The 18,150-nt window shown below is 41.9% G+C and overlaps 2 protein-coding genes and 2 non-coding genes across 7 annotated transcripts in view; all 4 read left to right on the forward strand.

The window, feature by feature from the left end:
• Positions 1-2,431: 2,431 nt before the first annotated feature.
• Positions 2,432-5,411, forward strand: RPL27A (ribosomal protein L27a). The gene is made up of 4 exons (XM_062619834.1): positions 2,432-2,552; positions 3,098-3,173; positions 3,953-4,127; positions 5,232-5,411. The coding sequence occupies exons 1-4, from the start codon at positions 2,447-2,449 to the stop codon at positions 5,358-5,360; spliced, it is 486 nt and encodes a 161-aa protein (XP_062475818.1). The 5' UTR covers positions 2,432-2,446; the 3' UTR covers positions 5,361-5,411.
• Positions 3,507-3,638, forward strand: LOC134164275 (small nucleolar RNA SNORA3/SNORA45 family). The gene has a single exon (XR_009965085.1). It is a non-coding gene; the product is annotated as a small nucleolar RNA SNORA3/SNORA45 family (small nucleolar RNA).
• LOC134164276 (small nucleolar RNA SNORA3/SNORA45 family) lies at positions 4,454-4,580 on the forward strand. Its single transcript, XR_009965086.1, has one exon. It is a non-coding gene; the product is annotated as a small nucleolar RNA SNORA3/SNORA45 family (small nucleolar RNA).
• A 5,600-nt stretch (positions 5,412-11,011) lies between the features above and the next one.
• The window catches only part of TRIM66 (tripartite motif containing 66), a 56,662-nt gene continuing 49,523 nt past the window's right edge, over positions 11,012-18,150 (forward strand). For 3 of the 4 annotated variants that reach the window (XM_062619835.1, XM_062619838.1, XM_062619836.1), the window contains exon 1: positions 11,012-11,381. In XM_062619835.1, the coding sequence (XP_062475819.1) occupies positions 11,216-11,381 (166 nt within the window). In that variant the 5' untranslated portion in view covers positions 11,012-11,215. Of the gene's footprint in view, positions 11,382-13,168; positions 13,236-18,150 lie in introns of those variants that run through there. The other variant, XM_062619837.1, reaches the window with a different exon arrangement.

Consider the following 18,150-nt stretch of genomic DNA (forward strand, 5'->3'; position numbering starts at 1 on the left):
TTGAACTCTGGTCAGTAAACTACTTGTAATCGATTCTGCACTAAGACTGCTAAACCTGAGGAGATCTCAGCTCTTTGACATGCAAGCTGCGACGAGTAGGTACAGTACGTCCTTTCCTAATGTATGTATGTATGGTTTCTAATAAACTCTGTAAATATACCTGTTTGTTTATATTCATTGCAAACCTCTGCAGTTCTGATGTTGAGCAGGTTACAAAACCAGTAACTTCCCTGTGATTTTTAATGAATTTGCAATTAAAATATAAAATGGTTATGAACCTGTCTTGTAGTAGGTTTGCTATTTCATGATGTGTAGTTTAATTCGATGTTTTCCATTGCACTGAGACAAGGCATTTTACGTCCCTGTTCTGGTAATTGTACCCCTAACAGAAGCATCTCTTTTTTTTATTTGAATAGTTTAGCAGCAAGTTATTTTTGTCACTGTATCACATATGCTGCTCCTCAACTGTGGTATTTTCAGGTTGGTCTTGTGCTACCTTGGTTAGGTGATCAAAGTAGAATACAAGCAGCTGGATGCAGACAGGCCTTCCCTTGATTTCCAATGAGCTGATCACTAACATTTCACAGGAGCCTGCTTTTCCTTTGCACTTAACTGCAGCCTGCTCAGGTGGTGGTTCTGTTTCAGCAGAGGCCCTTCAGCCTGATGGGAGTGCTGAGCTTGCCATGACCACCTTCACAGCTGTGAATGCTGTCCGAGTACCACATTCATCTTTGATCTGGTCACACAACTCCTGTGGAGATTGTGCAATGTTTCCCTTAGTCTGAAGAAAATATCAAATACTTGAATATATTTGCAAGTGAAGCAGCTAATGAAAACTAGCTAAGGATCCCTTTTAAAACCCCAAGCACTAAATTTCTTCATTTGCAGTGCGGCTTCTTTAGTTACACTGGCTTTGAGGCTTGCGCAGTTCCTAACCTGACAGTGGTTCTGGTTTGCTATCAGCCTCATAGAACAAAATTGAGGGATTGTTCACTAAAAAGGTGAAGTCGTTTCCTTTTTCTCTTACTTCCCTCACATTCGTGTACGTACAAAAGCTGCTGAAGTGTCTATGAAGAGCCTGTAAAATATCAATGCTTTTGATTCAGTGGAAGTGTAATCCAATGTTAATTTCCATTCCTTTCACTGTAAGATATGCTGTAAGTTCCAGAATGAATGCTAGTGTAGTTCTTCAGAGTGGAAGGAGTAACTTCACTTGTATGGCTGGATTCTGGCCATTTTACAAACATCTGCTAGTCAATACATGGGGAAATACATATTCTTCTGAAGAAAGTGATGGGTAAAGGATTGTCTTTGGCTGAAGAAGTGTAGCAGTGAAGAGCTCCCACAAAGGCAAGGAAAAGCCACAGAATGCTGATGTACAAGAATATAAACCAGGCCTAGTGCGATCCAGAGGCCTGTGTTTGAAAGGGTTAGATCACCCAAAACCATGAAGTGTTACTTTGCCTTCTGAAAGTTGTTAAAAGCAGTGGTGTTCCCCAGGATGGAGCATTACTAGCACACCACTGAACTGAGCAGGAAATCGTGACAAAGAACAGATCCAATGCCCTTTAAATAGGCAAAGTCTCACAGCATAAAATACATAAATAAAACCAAGCTTTAGAATTAATAATGCTTCCCAGGAATTGTCACTCTAGTGTGGGAGGTAGTTTTTTTTTTTCCCCATTGTTACGGATGTTTAATAAAGTGACCAAGCTTGCAAACGTTCCCAAACTCTGTTTAAGACCCTACTTTCGCTACAGACCACACTGGGCAGAGAGCACACGCTGCGGCTGTAACACCAAGCAGTACCTGGCGCTGCCTGCCCGCTACCTTTGGCCACTCGCAGGGCCGCTCTTCGGAGCTGCACCCGTTCCGTGGGCAGAGCGGCGGCAACCCCGGAGGCCGGGGAACCCTGCCGCCACGGGGCACGGCAGACAGCCGCGCTTCTAGGCTCCTCCAGCCTCAGAGATCCCCGCAGGCCCAAACCCTACCGAAGCCCCAGACGCCACACCCACACCACGGCTCTCGCGAATCTTTGTCCCCACCCCAAGCACCTGAGCGAAACCTCGCGAGAGCTCAGCTCCACTTCCGCTCTTGCGGCGCTTTACCCCGTTCTCGCGAGCACCGCCCTCTCTCTCTTCTTTCTCGCACGCCGGAAAGATGGTGGGTGCTGCTGGGGAAGGGCTGGGCCTGACCGGGCAGGGGTCCGCGGGGCCGTCGTCCCTCGCTCCCGCGGCGGGACGTGGTTAGGGAGCAGCGGGGGTGGAGGAAAGCGCTTCTCAGAGCCCGCGGCCTGCCCGCAGTGTGGCGGAGGAGAGTGGGGCGGTGAGGCCGCGTGGGCCTTCCCGCGGCGGGCCCGGGCCGCCATGGCGCGTGGCTGCCGAGGGGCAGAAGACCCGGAGCAGCGCTGGCCCCAAGGGCGGGCGGATGGTGGTGCTACCTCTTGATGCTTTTTTTTGCTCACAGCTGTTCTCCCGCTTTCCCGCAGCCTTCCAGGCTAAGGAAGACCCGGAAGCTGAGGGGACATGTTAGCCACGGCCACGGCCGCGTTGGTGAGTGAGGAGGCTGTCGCCGGCGCAGCCCCGGCGCTGAGGGGATGCTGCTGTGGTGAGGCGGTCGCGCACGCTGCGGGTACCGGTGAGCAGCACCGGTGGGTGCAGTATATATGGGTAGTGCTCTCACCGTGGGGCAGATGCCACCCTGATGGGCTGAGCAGAAATCACGCACGTTCTTTTAGGTTTCGCTGGATTTATAACTTAATTTCAGTAGTGCTCAAGTGATAGCTGCTGGCTCTGCGACATCGGAAGCATATGGGGCAGGGCTGTTTCCTTTCCAAGACCATTTCTGCCGTTTCTTGTCACCCCACTTTTGCTAGCACTGGTGGTGTCTTGTACTCTGTAAACTAACCAGAGGAATGCTGTGGATGTTTTTTTTTTTTCCTTCTGTAGTGTTAGCTTTTAGTTGGCTTGTCTTCCTGAATTGAAATTAGTTCAGAAGAGGGAATAGAATAATTAGCTTGCATTGAAATGAAAAACATACTTAAAGTTCAGGTATTATGTGTAATCTTAGTTTAACAAATTAAATTTTTTCTTTTTAGGCAAACATAGGAAACATCCTGGAGGACGTGGTAATGCTGGTGGTATGCACCACCACAGGATTAACTTTGACAAATAGTAAGCTAACGTTTTAAATAATACAGTAGTAAAATGTATGTTCCTGAAGTATAAACTAACATTTTTATGTGAATGGGTTAAATTACCTGCAGTGTGTTTTTAGCTGTAACATAAAACGTGGGCTTACAGCTACAGTCAGCTCCTGTCCCCATTTACCCTCCTATCAAAGTCTTTTTCACTTAAACCAAGCTTTAGGAGTTCAACCAGACTTGCCTGTTACAGTGTAAATAACCATACGCACATAAAATGTTGTGTAAATTCAAAATGTTGCGTTAAACCCAAACGGCATCCTATTTAGCTACGTGCTGTAAAGGTAAGGGATGTTGTCTTATCGCCGAGACTAGAGTCACATCTGGACACTGCCTGTTGTCCTGGTGTGCTAGAGTACTCGGATAGTAACCACTAATCTATATTCACTGGCTGTTTCTGTTCTTGACTCAGTCAGTCACCAGGTTAGTGACAGGGGCGCTGAAACCCCTCAGGCAGAGCTGCCCTCCCTGGGCAATCTCCGTCTGCTTGGGAGATACAGGACTGGACCAGACTCGCTAGTGAGGGGGATTGAGTTGTGAGTTCAAGGGAATAGACATTTCTAGAGAGGATAATTTTTCCCTGGTTTCAATACTAATGATTATTATACTTAAATACTGCATGTTATTAATACAGAGGTATAATATGACATGTTAATTACTTTGATAAGTAAGATGCTTCAGTGTTAGTTTGTAGTGCTGCCTGCTCAGGAGGAATTAAGAATGATCTGTTGAGCACTATTTCTTTCACAGTCACCCAGGTTACTTTGGCAAAGTAGGCATGAGGCACTATCACTTGAAGAGAAACCAAAAGTTCTGTCCTACTGTCAATTTGGATAAACTATGGACGCTGGTCAGTGAACAGACAAGGCTCAATTATGCCAAAAATGAGGCTGGACTGGCTCCAGTCATTGATGTTGTGCGCTCGGTAAGTTTCTGCTCATAGCCATACCTGCAATTCCTGGTCAATATGTGTGTATCCAAATAGGAGAGTGTTGAACTGCAAATAAATTACTGTGCTTGAATATTTGTGATCTCCTCCGGACAGTTACATGGCATATAAGTCCACCACAGGTACTTAATGCTGTTACCTTTTCTTACTGTAAGAACTTTTTCTCATAGTTGAGTGTGACTGTGGACAGGGACTGCCCTTTTTTGGAAGGTGGTGAAAAATTACTTGTTAAAAATGTTACTGAACGTGTTCTTAAAAGCATTGCAGAGCTAGGCTCTTTTGTGTGAAGTCACTTCTCTAACATCGAGACTAGAGTCACATCTGAACATGTTTGATTGTCTTGGTGTGCTATAGCTCTCGGACATGAATGCCTGATCTCTATTCACTGGCTGTGATGTGTCTCAGCCAGCCACTGAATCAGCAACACAAACTAGGCTGCCAAGTGGGTGTTTTCTGCATCCTAAATGAAGAGACTTGAACAATTATGCCACTTCTAGCAAGCGATGACTTCAAGGGCTGTAGTATAAGTGAACCTTGTACTACAATTGTCCTTTTAGTGTAAAGGACAGGAATAAAATGAGGATTACAGTGGTAGAGGACAGCTGTTGCTGTAAAAACATGCAGAAGCTTCAGCTGTGCGTTTAAGATGTGCAGAAGAGTCCTCTCCTCTTTGTGTGGTACCAGGATGTCTTACAGATCACCAACTGGAAGTCATTGGGTAGTGGATAGTCTTGGAAGTGCAGCCAACTGCTCTTTCCTTTGGAAAAGCAGTGAAAAGTTGGTGATTTCTATGCAATGTATTTGTGTAATGTGGAGTATGGGAAATTAAAATCCAGCTTCTAAGTTACAAGCAAGGTTCAGTTTACTACAGTTTCCACTATTTCTCTGAACAAGTGCAACTCCATTAAATCATGCAGGGTATTTTTCTTTCATTCATAGAATTTTTATATGAGACAGACTCTGAATGAGGTCATGTTGGTCATGGTTTTGGTTTTAACTAGTACATTCTAAAAGATAGGTCTGAATGTGGGAGCCTTCAATCTGATTACAAGCATTTAATGGGGTTTTTAATCTTTCTAGGGCTACTACAAAGTCCTGGGCAAAGGGAAGCTGCCCAAGCAGCCTGTGATTGTAAAAGCGAAGTTCTTCAGTAGGAGAGCAGAGGAGAAGATCAAAGAAGTTGGTGGTGCCTGTGTTCTTGTTGCATAAAAGCCTTTGTTTTATTCAAATTTTTTGAATAAAGACAGTGTGTAAAATGCACTGATGTACACAAGTTTGATTTTTTTTTCCTGAATTGTCCTGTCAGTGTTCACATCTAAGTCTTGTCTCCTTATTTCTGGGAGTTTTGATTAGTGGTTTGACTACTTCTCGCTGTCTTTTCGGATTGCTTGGCTACAGTGTCCAGCGTTTGGTAGGAATACCTTATTGTTTTGTCCTTACAGAGTAGCAAAATACATAGGTTCTTCCTGTATTCATGCAGCTCTTCCAGTTGGTGATCCTCTTTACAGTTGTCTCTGAACTTGTCATGAAAGTTCATGACTCTGAAATGTCATGTTCTGTTGACGGGCATTTTTGTACACTGGAGTGACATCCAGGTGAAGTCTTGGGGGGATACTGACATGGTCTTTGGGAATGTAGTGGCAAGAGTGCAGAGGAAGAAATGCAATGGAACAGTACAAAGTAGGTAGCAGTGAACTAAAAAATGATGTGTGAAAGACTTAAGTTGCTGTCGATAAGCTTTGCTTTTTGGGGTAGTGAAACAATCCTAGTCCTGTTTCCACTGAGGTAGGGTATAAGAGGGCAGGAAGGGGAAATCGCTGGGAACAGTTTGGGAAGAGTTGAAATAGGTTGAAGAAACAATTGAAGTTTTTTTTACTGTGTTATTGCCAGGTTTATGTCATGAGAAGCACTTGAAGCAGGTTTCTGCAGGCACTGAAGCTCTGCCTGGTACATCAACTTCTCTTGAGTAATAGCCTTGGAGCAGAGCAGTGCTGGACTTCCAACAGAGTGATCAATGTTGTGTTTTGTTTTTTTTTTTTATTAGTGTTATGCATAGAAGTATTTTGGGTTTGGTTCAACAATGTGGTTACATTTTTTTTCGCTTTTTCATGGTGGCGTTAATGAAATGTCTTTCTAAATTACAACTTGCATTTGTCACCCCAGTGCTTCAGCTGCTGCTAGATGGATGATGGCTGTCTAGCTTCTGGTTTTAGTCAACATACAAAATGCAGACTATTTTAATCCATTTGTTTTCTAGAAACTACTGGTGGTTGTTGAGTACCAACTGAGGAATTTGCACACTGCTTATCAAAACATGAGGCTCAGTCACTCATGATGCAAGTTGCCTCTTGGTTGGTAGATTGCAGGAACAGTGTTACACTCTTTGCTAGACTGCAGGTTGTGAACATGTCGGATTTCTTTGAGATTAGGCTGACTTCCATGATAGGGTGAAATTGGGCTTGCATGCATGAATTCTGAATGTCGCTAATTCATAGCAATTGTAGCAGGAGGGTGGTGTCCATGTGGCACACTAGCTGGATAGATTGCTTTAGGCTAAAAGCTGTTAAAGCTTCTTGTCACTGTTTATGGCCTGACAGATGGCGATTCCAAGCTGGTGTGCTTTTAAGGATTCGTAACAGCAGTAATGTACTGGAACTGTTTCCTAATGACTAAAATAATACAGTAAGTGTTCATTAACTTGCAGTCAATATCTTCTTCAAGTAGGGTACACAACTGTAGTTACCATGTGTGGGACAGAAGCGGTGCCAGCTAGCTTCAGCCTTCCTTACAGCTAATAGAAAGCAACAGCACAGCTCCAGAACTGCACTACATGAATTTCTGATGTATTTGTCTGAAAAACACTACATAAAGTATTGCTTGTTTAGTTAGAACATCAATATAGGAATTCAGTTGCAAATGGCTTGACCCTGCAAGTCAAAGCCAGAATCTTTAGTGCTAAAGATGAAGTGATTACTTAAAGCCTAGTGAGCTAGCTCTTGTTTTAAGCGCCAGACCAAAAACATATAGACACATTTTTATTTTTTTTTATGCTGACTTCTGTAAGTTTTGAATTGTTGCTGATGGTTGCAAGTTGCCCCTCTAGTATGTGTGATTTGATCCTAGTTAATGAAGTAACAGTGTTGGGCACTAGTGAAATTTAGAGGGCTTTTACAGTAAAGGTGACATGAATTGCATCTTAGCCAGTGGTACTGCCTGTTGTGAAGAACTGTAACTTAAATGGCCGGTTTGTAAAATACTGAGGTAAGAGTATGTGAACTTTATTTCATTGGCTGCTGGGACCACTGTTTCCCAATATGTGCCATTTATCTATTGCCAAAGCTAAACTGTATTTTTATCCTCAGAGGTAAATTGCATGATACTGCAAAATAAGGAATGCAGTTACTCCCTGATGTCAATAACCTAATGCTAACCAGGTCATAAAAACAGTGAAAGGCTCTTTTTATGCTGAAGTACTTTGTGCCCACGTGGCAGCAGACAAGTGACATAGACACCACTGTCAGTTCTTTAGTATGTAATGTCTTAAGTAATTCTTCCGTATCTTGTAGTCTTGAGTACAAAAAGTAGTGTGAGAAGCGTGCAGGCGTCACTGGCTACGGTCTGCTCTGCCGAAGGCCAGCTTGGCTATTGTGTGAGTTTTGGGGTTTTAGCATAGCAGAGCCTCATTTATAACATACCCGCGCTGAGGCAGGCACAGGACGCCGGAAATAACCGTCCGAAGGCATAAATCGAACGTTGGGTTTGGGGTGGAGCTTTTAACAGTTGTGTTTCATGCCGCCATTTTCCCAGCTGACTCCTGGCGGCAGTGCTGCGGCCGCTCCTGCGCTCAATCCAGCCACCGGCACCACTGAGGCTCCCGGCAGGCAGGCCGGGGCGGCGCCGTGCAGGTGCGGGAGGCGCTGGTGGCGGCCGCCCTGCAGAGCGCTCGGGGGAGCGGCGCTGGCCCGGCCTCCCCTCGCCATGGCAACGGCGTCCCGCGCTTCGAGGAGGCTGCTTCCGCTGACGTAGCCCGCCGGTGGGACCCGCAGCCGTCCCTCATGGCCGGGCGAGTGCGGCGGCCGTTGAGCGCGCGGGGGCGCCCGTTGCCGAGGCGAGGGCCGCGGTAGCGGCTGCTCTCGCGCCCCCTCAGAGCCCGCGCCGGCCCCGGCAGCGCGCGGCTGAGCGAGCCCTGGCGCGGTACCGGGCGGCGCAGGCCGAGGGGCCCGGCGGGCTCCGCTGCCCGTCCCGCCGGCTCTTGGGGTTAAATACTGCCGGGGGGCGCCGCCGGGGTGTAAGAGGGCTGAGTGATGGCAACCGAGCTGCACGTACCCGCTGAACGAGGCTCCTGCGAGGGCTGTCCACCATGTCCCAACAAATGATTGTTCTATATTAAAAAAACACCAAAAAACCGAGATAAATGAGGAAGTTTAGTGAAGACCAACTAATTTCTTAAATGTAAAATCTCTTTATGTCCTCCCCCCCCCCTTTTTTTTTAAACATCATTCTGTGGTAGATGAGGATATTTTTTCTCAATGTTTTCCTAATTCTTGGCTGCTAATGAAGCAGTTACAGAAAAAAATGGTAAAGTTCATGTTATAACATTTTAAAATGCTGTAAGGAGTCTCGTGTAGCAACATCCACGTTTAATGGCAGGAGATTTAAAAACAAACTAATCTGATTAAGTCTGAGGAAAAGAAACAGGAAATTGAGAGACAATTTCAGTTGAAAGGCAACAGAGGGAATTGAAAGAGGGAATTGCATAGAGAGTTTATCCCTAAAATACAAAAATTACGAAGTCGTGAGAGAGTATCACTGCAAACTTCTGTATGAAACAAGCTGAGCAGCCTGGTCTAGTGGAAGGTGTCCCTGCCTGTGGCAGGGGGTTGGAACTAGATGAGCTTTAAGGTCTCTTCCAACCCAAACCATTCTGTGTTTCTATGAAATGTATTGACACTTAACTGGAATTCCCAGTCCTGTGATCCTGGATGCTTCCCTTTGATTGGTGTCAGGGTGGCTGTTGCCTTCCTGCTGCCTCCCCAGCTCTCCCAGTCTTCATCCACTTTTGTCCTGCATCCTGCCTCATTACCCTCACCGCACTTGTCCAAAATGCAATTAGGTGTTTTCTTTGTAATCACTGCTGTTGCCCTAGGTGTTTCCCATCAGTGTAGCCAAGTCACTGGTAATGTAGCTGCCTGACTGCTGATTTGTATACCTGTCTCTGTGGGGAAATCCAAACACTTTTTATCACCCTCATCCTTCCCCTTCCTACCAAAAACCTTGAATGTAGTTTCACGTGTTATGCAAAAAGCCTAAATTAAAATGTACGGCAATCCGCTTCTGCTCATTCCGTCACAGGTTTGGCCTATATGGTGATAAATCATTTCCTGGTATTGGGCTTTGTTTGCACTGATTCTCTGTCCGCGGATGCTTTGGTCCTGGGTTGTGGTTTCTCTGTGTAAACAGTGTGGCTGTTGAAGACCTCAACTTCCTACTGCAGAAATTACATGTTTTTGTAGGTGCTGGTTTGTCTTAGCAACAGGAATTGCAAGAAACATTAGAGATGGAGCCAGCTGAGAAGCTGTGCTGCTCAAGTGACATTTGCCCCTGAAAGAAGGTTGATGAAGATGCACTGTCGAAAGTGAGCTGGTATAATAATCGCTGATATCATGTTTATTAGTTAAAGCACAGGTACAATTACCACAGCAAATTCCTGAGGGGACCTCTAGTTTTGAAGTTACAATCATTAAGTTTTAGCGATAGGTTTGGATTTGTCTGAGTGAATTCAATAAAGTTGATGGATATCCACCTATTTTTATTTGTTCCTAGACTGGGTCTGGGGTATGAAATACAATGCAGACTTTAGCATATGGTCTGTTTTCTCTAAAATATTTTAAATAGCAGTGACTTCAGGATGCAACACTTAGAAAAAAAATCCGTGTGAATTTCTGAGACATTCATCATTTTGTTTGCATTATAATAAAAATAATAAGAAGAAAAGACACTGCTTACTAGTCATTTTCACTGGAATCTGCCCTGAGACAGAATCCTGCAAGAGAATACACAGCCTTAAGATGACAGCTGCTGCTCTTTTGTGCTGGTGCTGGGGAAATCTGAAGATTGTAGCTACAAGTTACACACTGCTGTTAGCAACGCCACCATGCCAAAGCAATCCCCAACTACATGGGGATTTGGCCCCAGGAGTTTCAGGAAGTGTGATTCCAGGGTAGATGACTCTTTATTTACTTTTTCTTTTCTGATGCAACTTGCAAAAGTTTCTCTTTGCAGGCTGTAATCTTATCAACATCTCTCAAAGTCTCAGAATCAAGGATAAAACATGAACTGCAAAACTCTCTGTTTACCTTGGGGAGCTTCGGTTGGCAGGAGGAGCACTGTTCAGCTTGTGGGAACGTCAGGTTTGGTTTATAATTTGATCTGTGGTCATCTTGGCCGTCAAAATTTGATTACTGCAAAGTGCATTCTCTTCAATTTCTATAAAGAAGATTGGCAGAAGATGCTCAGTTATGAAAGTAGCTTTCTAGCATGCATTGCTGAAATGATAGACATATCAGTTAGGCTTATGATTTGCTTTACCTGAAAACTATAAAATAATGAGGTGAAATTGTAAAAGCAATCAGAGAACATAATAATTTTTAATGCATGGTTTCAGTATTTCTAGCAGAAAATGCACAGCATGTGACAATTCAGGCTGGTAACAGCCTTGTAAGCAGATCAATAGATAGATTACTTCGGTTTCTACAAAAGTTGCAAGTACTATAGATAGATAGTGGGATTATGGTTTGTAAACCTTAAAACTTTCTTGCACAACAATCTGCAAAATACTCTTTTTTTTTTTTTTTTTTTTTTGTAAAGCAGGTCTGTGGTTTTCATCTGCAAGGAACTTCCTCTTTCTTCATGAGGACTAAATAAATGTAGTTTTTGAGAACATGCATCCTGCTGTTGCCTTCTAGTTTGTGCTGGAGTGATCAAGTGTTTTATTAAGTGAAGGGGTTGTCAAGAGCTGTTTTGTGACTCTTCATGTTTTCGATGTCAAACCTCAGCCAACAGAAATGGGGATCCTGGATCTGTTGAGGAATTGTTTGGTGTGCAAATGGGACCTGCAGAATAGAGACCCCAGGATGCTACCTTGCCTTCATTCCTTCTATAAGGTCTGTCTTCTGGATTTGATTCAGGGCTATAGCTGTATTCCCACTGACTATGAAGGCTGGTATGAAGGTAATATTTAAGAATCTCTGGCTTGTGCTTATTGTATTACAGTATTATAAAACCAGATGAATTGAGAAGTGCTTTTTTGTAGCCCATTCCTTTACAGCACTACTTTGAAAGAATAAACTAGGAAAGTCAAGATTTGTACAAGCAGAGGGTGGATTTAGAACAAGCTTCCTTCATTATGTTTTTCATCCAACAGCAGCAATGTTCTGAAGAGAAATGACACAAGCAACATTCAACATTTTTCCAGAGTAGACTAGATTTCAGTTACTAAGTGTGACATTATGAGTATTTGTATTGCTTTAGCTTAATAAATGAATAAATTCTACAAGGTAGTTTCTAGGCTACATCTTTATCCAATTTTTTTGACATATTAAATCTTTCTATGTTACCAGTTTTGGTGATGGTTTTACTCTTCCTTTTCTTCCCCTTCAGCACTCCCCCAACACCAACACAAACCCATCCATTTCTTTCTTCCTAACAGAGGTCATAATAATTGTTATTAGAATACATACACTGTGGTGCATAGGAACTCTTCCTTTTATCTCATTGTCAGTGTGGTTTCTCTCTATCTGAACCCTCCTGACTGTAGGGTATACTGTAACTCACCCTAACAAGCTGAGTAAACTAGTGAGGACAAAAAGCGTTTTGTTGCTGTGGCTTTTGAAATCCTGAAGTTATTTGTACAGTTTTTGGTAGTGATGTTAAGAGAAAATATGTAACTTTCTTTTGGAATAAAACAGGACTTAGATGACAGCATACAGTAATATTAACTGAATGAGTCTTAATTGCCATGGGGAAGCATTCCAGGCTCGTTACTAATTCATAAGAAGAGCAAAGGCATGTAGATTACTTGTATTTTTACAGGCTTTGAACTTTAGATGAATAAGAGGCCTCATTTATTATCTCCTCCACAGCAGATTTTAGAAACATGTAGGAAGAGAAGATACCTTCCCTGAGGTGATGGTAATCTGAATTGATGAGGTAACATAAGCTAGACAAGTTCAGGTTTAAGAACAAATGGAAACAGTGTTAAGAGATCACCGTTGAAAGGCTGGCAAAACACAAAAGATAAAGGAAAAATGAATAACTTAATAACAAAGGAGAAAGGGTATTCATGCTTAGGGTACAGAAATAAAAAAGGTACAGAAGTAGGAGACAAAGAGAGCTAAGTCATCTCAAGTGAAAGTCCCCTTAAAAATTTTAAGAGTGGGTTTAAAGTCTGGGGACCTACTTTATGATAAGATACTGTTGAGGACAACCACTCCATTACTTTTTATGTATCCTCATTTGACACCTAAACCGTTCCTCTCTCCTCTTTGTTTCTGTTTGCCAAGTGGAAAAGTGAATTTATATCATTTGGTGATCTTGGATGAAGTGCAGCTAGAGGTTCTCATGAGTTGTTAAATTCGGATCTTTCAACATTGGATATTTCTTCAAGCTCTTGAGTGGATCAGGAATTATTTGTCTATAGCAAATTAGAACAAATACTAGGCTATTTCTGTATTCTTGAAGTTTATATTTACTTCTTGATTCTCTTGTACATAGGGGACTTCTGTGGGAAAGAGCAAGATTAAAGAAAAGTAATGAACGGTGGTGACTCAGTAAATGAAGCGAGACACCAGGTGCGTAGACTCAGTTAATATATGATCAAGAAGAGCAGGAAACCCAAAACATCTGTATCTTTTAAAGTCAATGAGGGAAACTGCAACCACTGTAGGTCAGCCAGGATAAATCTGAAATGTTGTGATGGTAGGCTGCTAAATCATAGAATCATAGAATTGTTAGGGTTGGATTGCTGAGTTATAGGCAGTACAGTACTAACTCAGTTTTCAGTGTTATCTTTAAGTATGATCACATGTAAGTGCCAATGATAAACTCTAAGGTGCTGCACCATTTTAGCTGAATAAACATGAAATACTGCCTGTAAGAAAAATGTGTTCACTGCTCGCTGTGAATTCTTTAAGCAAAATATAAGAATGAAAAAAGTGAATATATTTTCAAGTGAAGTCAATCTGACATTTGCTGCAAAGACATACTTGAATTTGTGGGGTTTGGTATGATTTACTATAAATAGTACTGTACTAACTTAAAGCTCTTTTCTGGTTTACTGTTCTTGTATTAAGATTGCTGAGAAAATGGAGGTAAGCGATGTTGATATTTCATGAGGTTGATATTAGAAAATTACTTTTATACCTGTATGTGTTTAAAATGGCTCATGAATGAAAGATCTGAGAAAGCTGAGGTCTTACGGAAAAGCTGCATATACTTCAGAATTTATTCAAAGCTGTGAAAACTGAGAGTTTGGAAGTTATATGACAGGAAAAAGATAATCTTTGTGATTTTGGCTCCCACATGTGCTTGTATGAAGGGAACTTTAAGATTCTCAGTCTTTCTTTTCTTTTTCTGCAGGCCAGTATCGCTTCCTTTTTTTTTATTTCCTCTCTTCATGTTAACAGAGAATCCACATTCTTCTCCTCAGATCTGTGTGTTGTTTGCTTCCAGCCTGTTTAGTACATGGGAAGAAATAACTTTAAAGAGTGGGTGAGGAGATTCCCCCATCTCCTGAGATGGAAATTTCTCAGTTGAGGACTTTCCCAGTCATCTACATGTGTGAATTGCTACTCAGTACAATGTTGCAGCTTATCTGCTGGTTTGACTTCTGTGGTCTGGCTCTTTCTCGCTGAGTTCTGAATACATTCAAACCCAGAGTCATTCCGGTTCCTGTGCTTATCCCTCCTTTCTGAACTGGAGGTGTTTGCCAAAATAAATTACTTTTTATCTGCAAATCTTCCTCTCCATAAGCTGTTCAATCATGTAAATCGTTTTAGTTCTTTAAATATCACCAACATACTAATTTCAAAACTAGCTGAATGAGGACCAGTGAAAGTGCATTGTTGTGGGAAGTTCATGTTTTTGGAAGACTGTCTCAGCTCAAGGCTTAAAAAAATAAAATCACAGGTAATCACTCCTCAGTCACAGTTTAGACCCCTGAGAACAAGGCAGATCAGGAAAGATGTGTTGTAACACCTTGCACATTTCTGCTAACTGATACCAAGCCCTGGTATTATTTAGATTTTGTGACTGAACTGTGTAACTTTTTTTAACTGGTAAGTTGCACTTGGTATTTGTAAAACATGATTAGTAGATGCTCAGCTTTGTAAATTGCTTTAGGAAAGGATTTAATTGTATCATGGTGGTGTATTGAAATTGCATATTGAGCTATATTTTTTTTTCTGAAATTCTATTTTTAAACAGACCTTTGCCGTTTTTTACTTCTTTAAGTTAGGTAACAAAAATCATGGACAGCGACTGCAAAATTGCCGTCCATGTGCTGTGCATTTGTCAAGAACTGTCCATGCTTGCGTTATGTTAGCTTCCCGTGTTCAAGAGGGGGTGTGAGATCTGCACTTAAATGCCAAGAAATGCAGCAGGATTATATATCAGAGAAATGCAATTGATAAAACTAAGAGAAAAACAGACTTAAAGAGAACAAATGTGACTTCAGCTGTTGGCAGATGTCCATTTGCTGCATCTTATTTCCAGCTGAAAATACACAGTTTTTCTCAGCTTGTAAGGTGAGTACTACATATAACCATGGATCCCTAGTTGTGAATGCTCGTTAGTGAGGCACATCTAAAACTCAGCCAAGCATTGGTCACACTTGCATTTGGTGGGTTCAAATATCTGCAAAGGGATTTATTTCAAGAAAAAGATTGTGCTCCTTTGGCTTTATGCTCATTTTCAGCATGTTTTTTTGGCATAAGTAGGATGGTGTCCTGGCTTAAGGAGACTCCAGGTATCAACATACAGTGCCTTAACTTGTACTAAGTCTATATGAACACAACAAACCAACAAAACCCAACTGCACATCTACAGAGCTTTTTCAACCATACTTAGGCTCATGGTGGAATACAATTTGGCCACCATTAACACTTAGAACTGTTATATCTCCAGGACCCAAATAACCTTGTTTTGATGCTATCATATCAGGCAAGTGATGCAATGCATTGCATCGATTCATTCTGGGGAAGAATGTTAACTAGCTTTGATTAGATTCACGTAACACCAAATTCATGGTTTATTTCTAAAAAGGGAAGTAGAAAGGTAATTCTAAAGGAGGAAACTGCTCATGATGTATGTATTTAGTAATCTTAAAATGGATTTAAAGTTAATCAGCCCTTCTCACTCTGTTGTTCTGCTGCCAGATCCAAAAGGCAAGTGAAACAATGGGGGGTTTAGTTATATAAATATGAAGCTGTAGAGTGGGAGGTTGTCTTCAGAACTGTTTCTTATAACCTATAATTGGGTCTCCAAGGAAGTGTAAATTATGCCTGCAGCTTGAGCTGCAGCCAATGCTCTCTGAGAATAATTATTCTAATGGTTGTTGGAGGAAAAAGAGCAGAGGAATAGGTGCAACATGTGGACAGCAAGTATAAATGTGGTGTGTATAATAGTTCCACTGTTTGTTTCTTTATGCTAATCAATTCTCATTATAAGAATAGATTAATTATCTGTATTGATTTATTTCTGAAACAACCAGTTTGAGGATTCTTTCTGTTTAAGCCTGACTAGACTGGAACACCTTAAAAAAACCCTACAAGCTGTGGCTTTTGATGTTCAGAAGGTTTTTGTACTCATACCATACTTGGTGGTGAGGTTACAGTTTGCGCTTTCAGAGATGATTGCTGCAAAATATCCACAACTCTGTCACTCACAAATTAGATTGCTACAACACAGGTGGAATAAAACTTGAGAGCACTCAAATTTTATTTTTCTTGATTTGTGCTTCTACAAAGTAATACTCTGTATGAGGGTCACTACCTGGATATCTGCTTACTGTTCCCTGGGTCCAATGCAGTGTGGCTTAACTTTCATTAACAGAAGTGAAAGTTCAGTGGGATGTGAGAGATCTGATCAGTGGGGAACTGGGGCTTGAACAGTATATGGCAGAACCTTGTTGTTTTCCTGGAAGTTGATTTTGGATATACCAGCTGTGGAGTTGCAGACTAGGTGCCTGTGTCTGACTACTGGATCCACTGCCTCTGAATTTCCATTTTCCCCAACCCACTGCCTAGTTATTATTGCTGATGGGAGTGTGAGAGTGGAAATAAACGTATAAACATATGTCTTATAAAAAACAGCTGCAAACCAATTCAGCAAAGTAAACACCTGCTGCTGGAGCTTTTCAGGGTTCAGAGATGTGTGTATATAAACATAACACACACAGAGCTATTTCTGTATGCATGTCAGTTTCTGGTGCTGGTAGCTTTGGTGGTGGTGCTCATGTTCATTATTAGCCTATTATGGATGGCAGTTAAAGGAGTAGTGGAACCCTGGAAGGATGTAAGTGTAGGACTATTCCTCCAAATCCCTCATGTGATGAAACTTCCTGGGAGTCTGTTCAATACAGTGTGGTCTTCACTGATTATTCAGTACTAGCTGATAACTCAAATACACTGAGATTAGCTTACATGTGGTTTATGCTGCATATAATTCTGAAATAGGATTTTATTCTGTTTATTACAATGAAATGGAGCTTAAATCCAATATTGTGACCCTTGCTAGCCTTTCTAAATTCATGGTAATCTCTTTAGCAGTGAAATGCGATGTCATAAATAATGATTTCAAATGATAAACAGCAGGGGGTAATGAGCTTCTAAAAAATAATTTATGCAAATGTTCCTACCTCTTTCCTACCAATATAATTTCCATACAAAAATAGAGCATGTTAACAGCTGCTAGCTTTTTGCTACTTGTAGAGGTTTTGATAGCAAGAATGGACTTCATTTGGGCATCATGATTGCACCATAGCTGAATTTGGCTCCTGATCTCTTAACATGTAAGCTGTTGTTTGAATCCTGTAATTGCATCTTGAATTGCTATTTAGAACCAGAAATTGCATCATTCTCATATGTATAAACAGAGAGTCTCTAGGGCTTCTGACTACTCTTCCCTTCACCCACTGTGTTATAATGATATATTTAAATGAGCTGTCTGCAAAATACACAATCTTAAAACAATCAACAATGCTGTTTAGAGGCAGTGGTAAGGTAGGAAGGCAACAAAAATATTTAGGGAATCATCTGCAAAATGTACTGTGGGACAGAATAGCATTGTAAGACCTGCTGCTATCTGGAGCTGGAAAAGCTTCTCTTTCATTTGGCACACTTGCTGCAGGTAATTCTGAAGACTGAGAGAGGACCAAGGCAAGAAGGAAGATGCTGCAATTCATTCCCACTATGGAATTTTTATTCCACCACTTCAGGAAAAATACAACGAAGGCGAATTAATGCAAGCCTGAGTGAATCTGAGAGGCAAGTGCAAAAAAATGTGCACCTTATAGTGGTCCAGTACATCTTTCTGCGCTGCTGATTTGTCAGCATTTCTGGCTTAAAAAAGGGGAGCAGCCCCACATAGTCCAGGAAAGGTGTAGAGAATTCAATCAGCAGTACAGCAAAGCCTGAATCCAGGAAGTGTGCCGTGTGTGCTGGTCTGCTTAATAACCACCCGCTCCCTGACACAAGTGACTCTGCGTAGCTCTCTGACTTTATCCAGAGGACAGGTAAGGAGCTTTGAGGATATCATTGTCTTTATTGGTGATTTGCACTCTGAGCATGAGCATGGCATGGTGTGCTTGCTTTGTATTGTTGACCTAGTTACTGCTTGTGGCTATTTGTAAAGGTGTATGTACGCTTTGCTTAATTTCAGCATAATTGCTTCACAATCCATTCTGTAGTGTATTTATTATGCCAAGGTATCATTAGATTCTTTT

Source organism: Pezoporus occidentalis, unplaced genomic scaffold (genome assembly GCF_034315485.1).
Source record: "Pezoporus occidentalis ecotype Australia unplaced genomic scaffold, CSIRO_AGI_Poc_V1 ctg214, whole genome shotgun sequence".
NCBI lineage: Eukaryota > Metazoa > Chordata > Aves > Psittaciformes > Psittacidae > Pezoporus > Pezoporus occidentalis.

Coding starts and splice junctions, on each gene's coding strand:
- RPL27A (XM_062619834.1), top strand. CDS start 2,447: ATGCTTTTTTTTGCTCACAGCTGTTCTCCCGCTTTCCCGCAGCCTTCC. Junction 2,553..3,097: donor CCACGGCCACGGCCGCGTTG/GTGAGTGAGGAG, acceptor TTTTCTTTTTAG/GCAAACATAGGAAACATCCT. Junction 4,128..5,231: donor TCATTGATGTTGTGCGCTCG/GTAAGTTTCTGC, acceptor TAATCTTTCTAG/GGCTACTACAAAGTCCTGGG.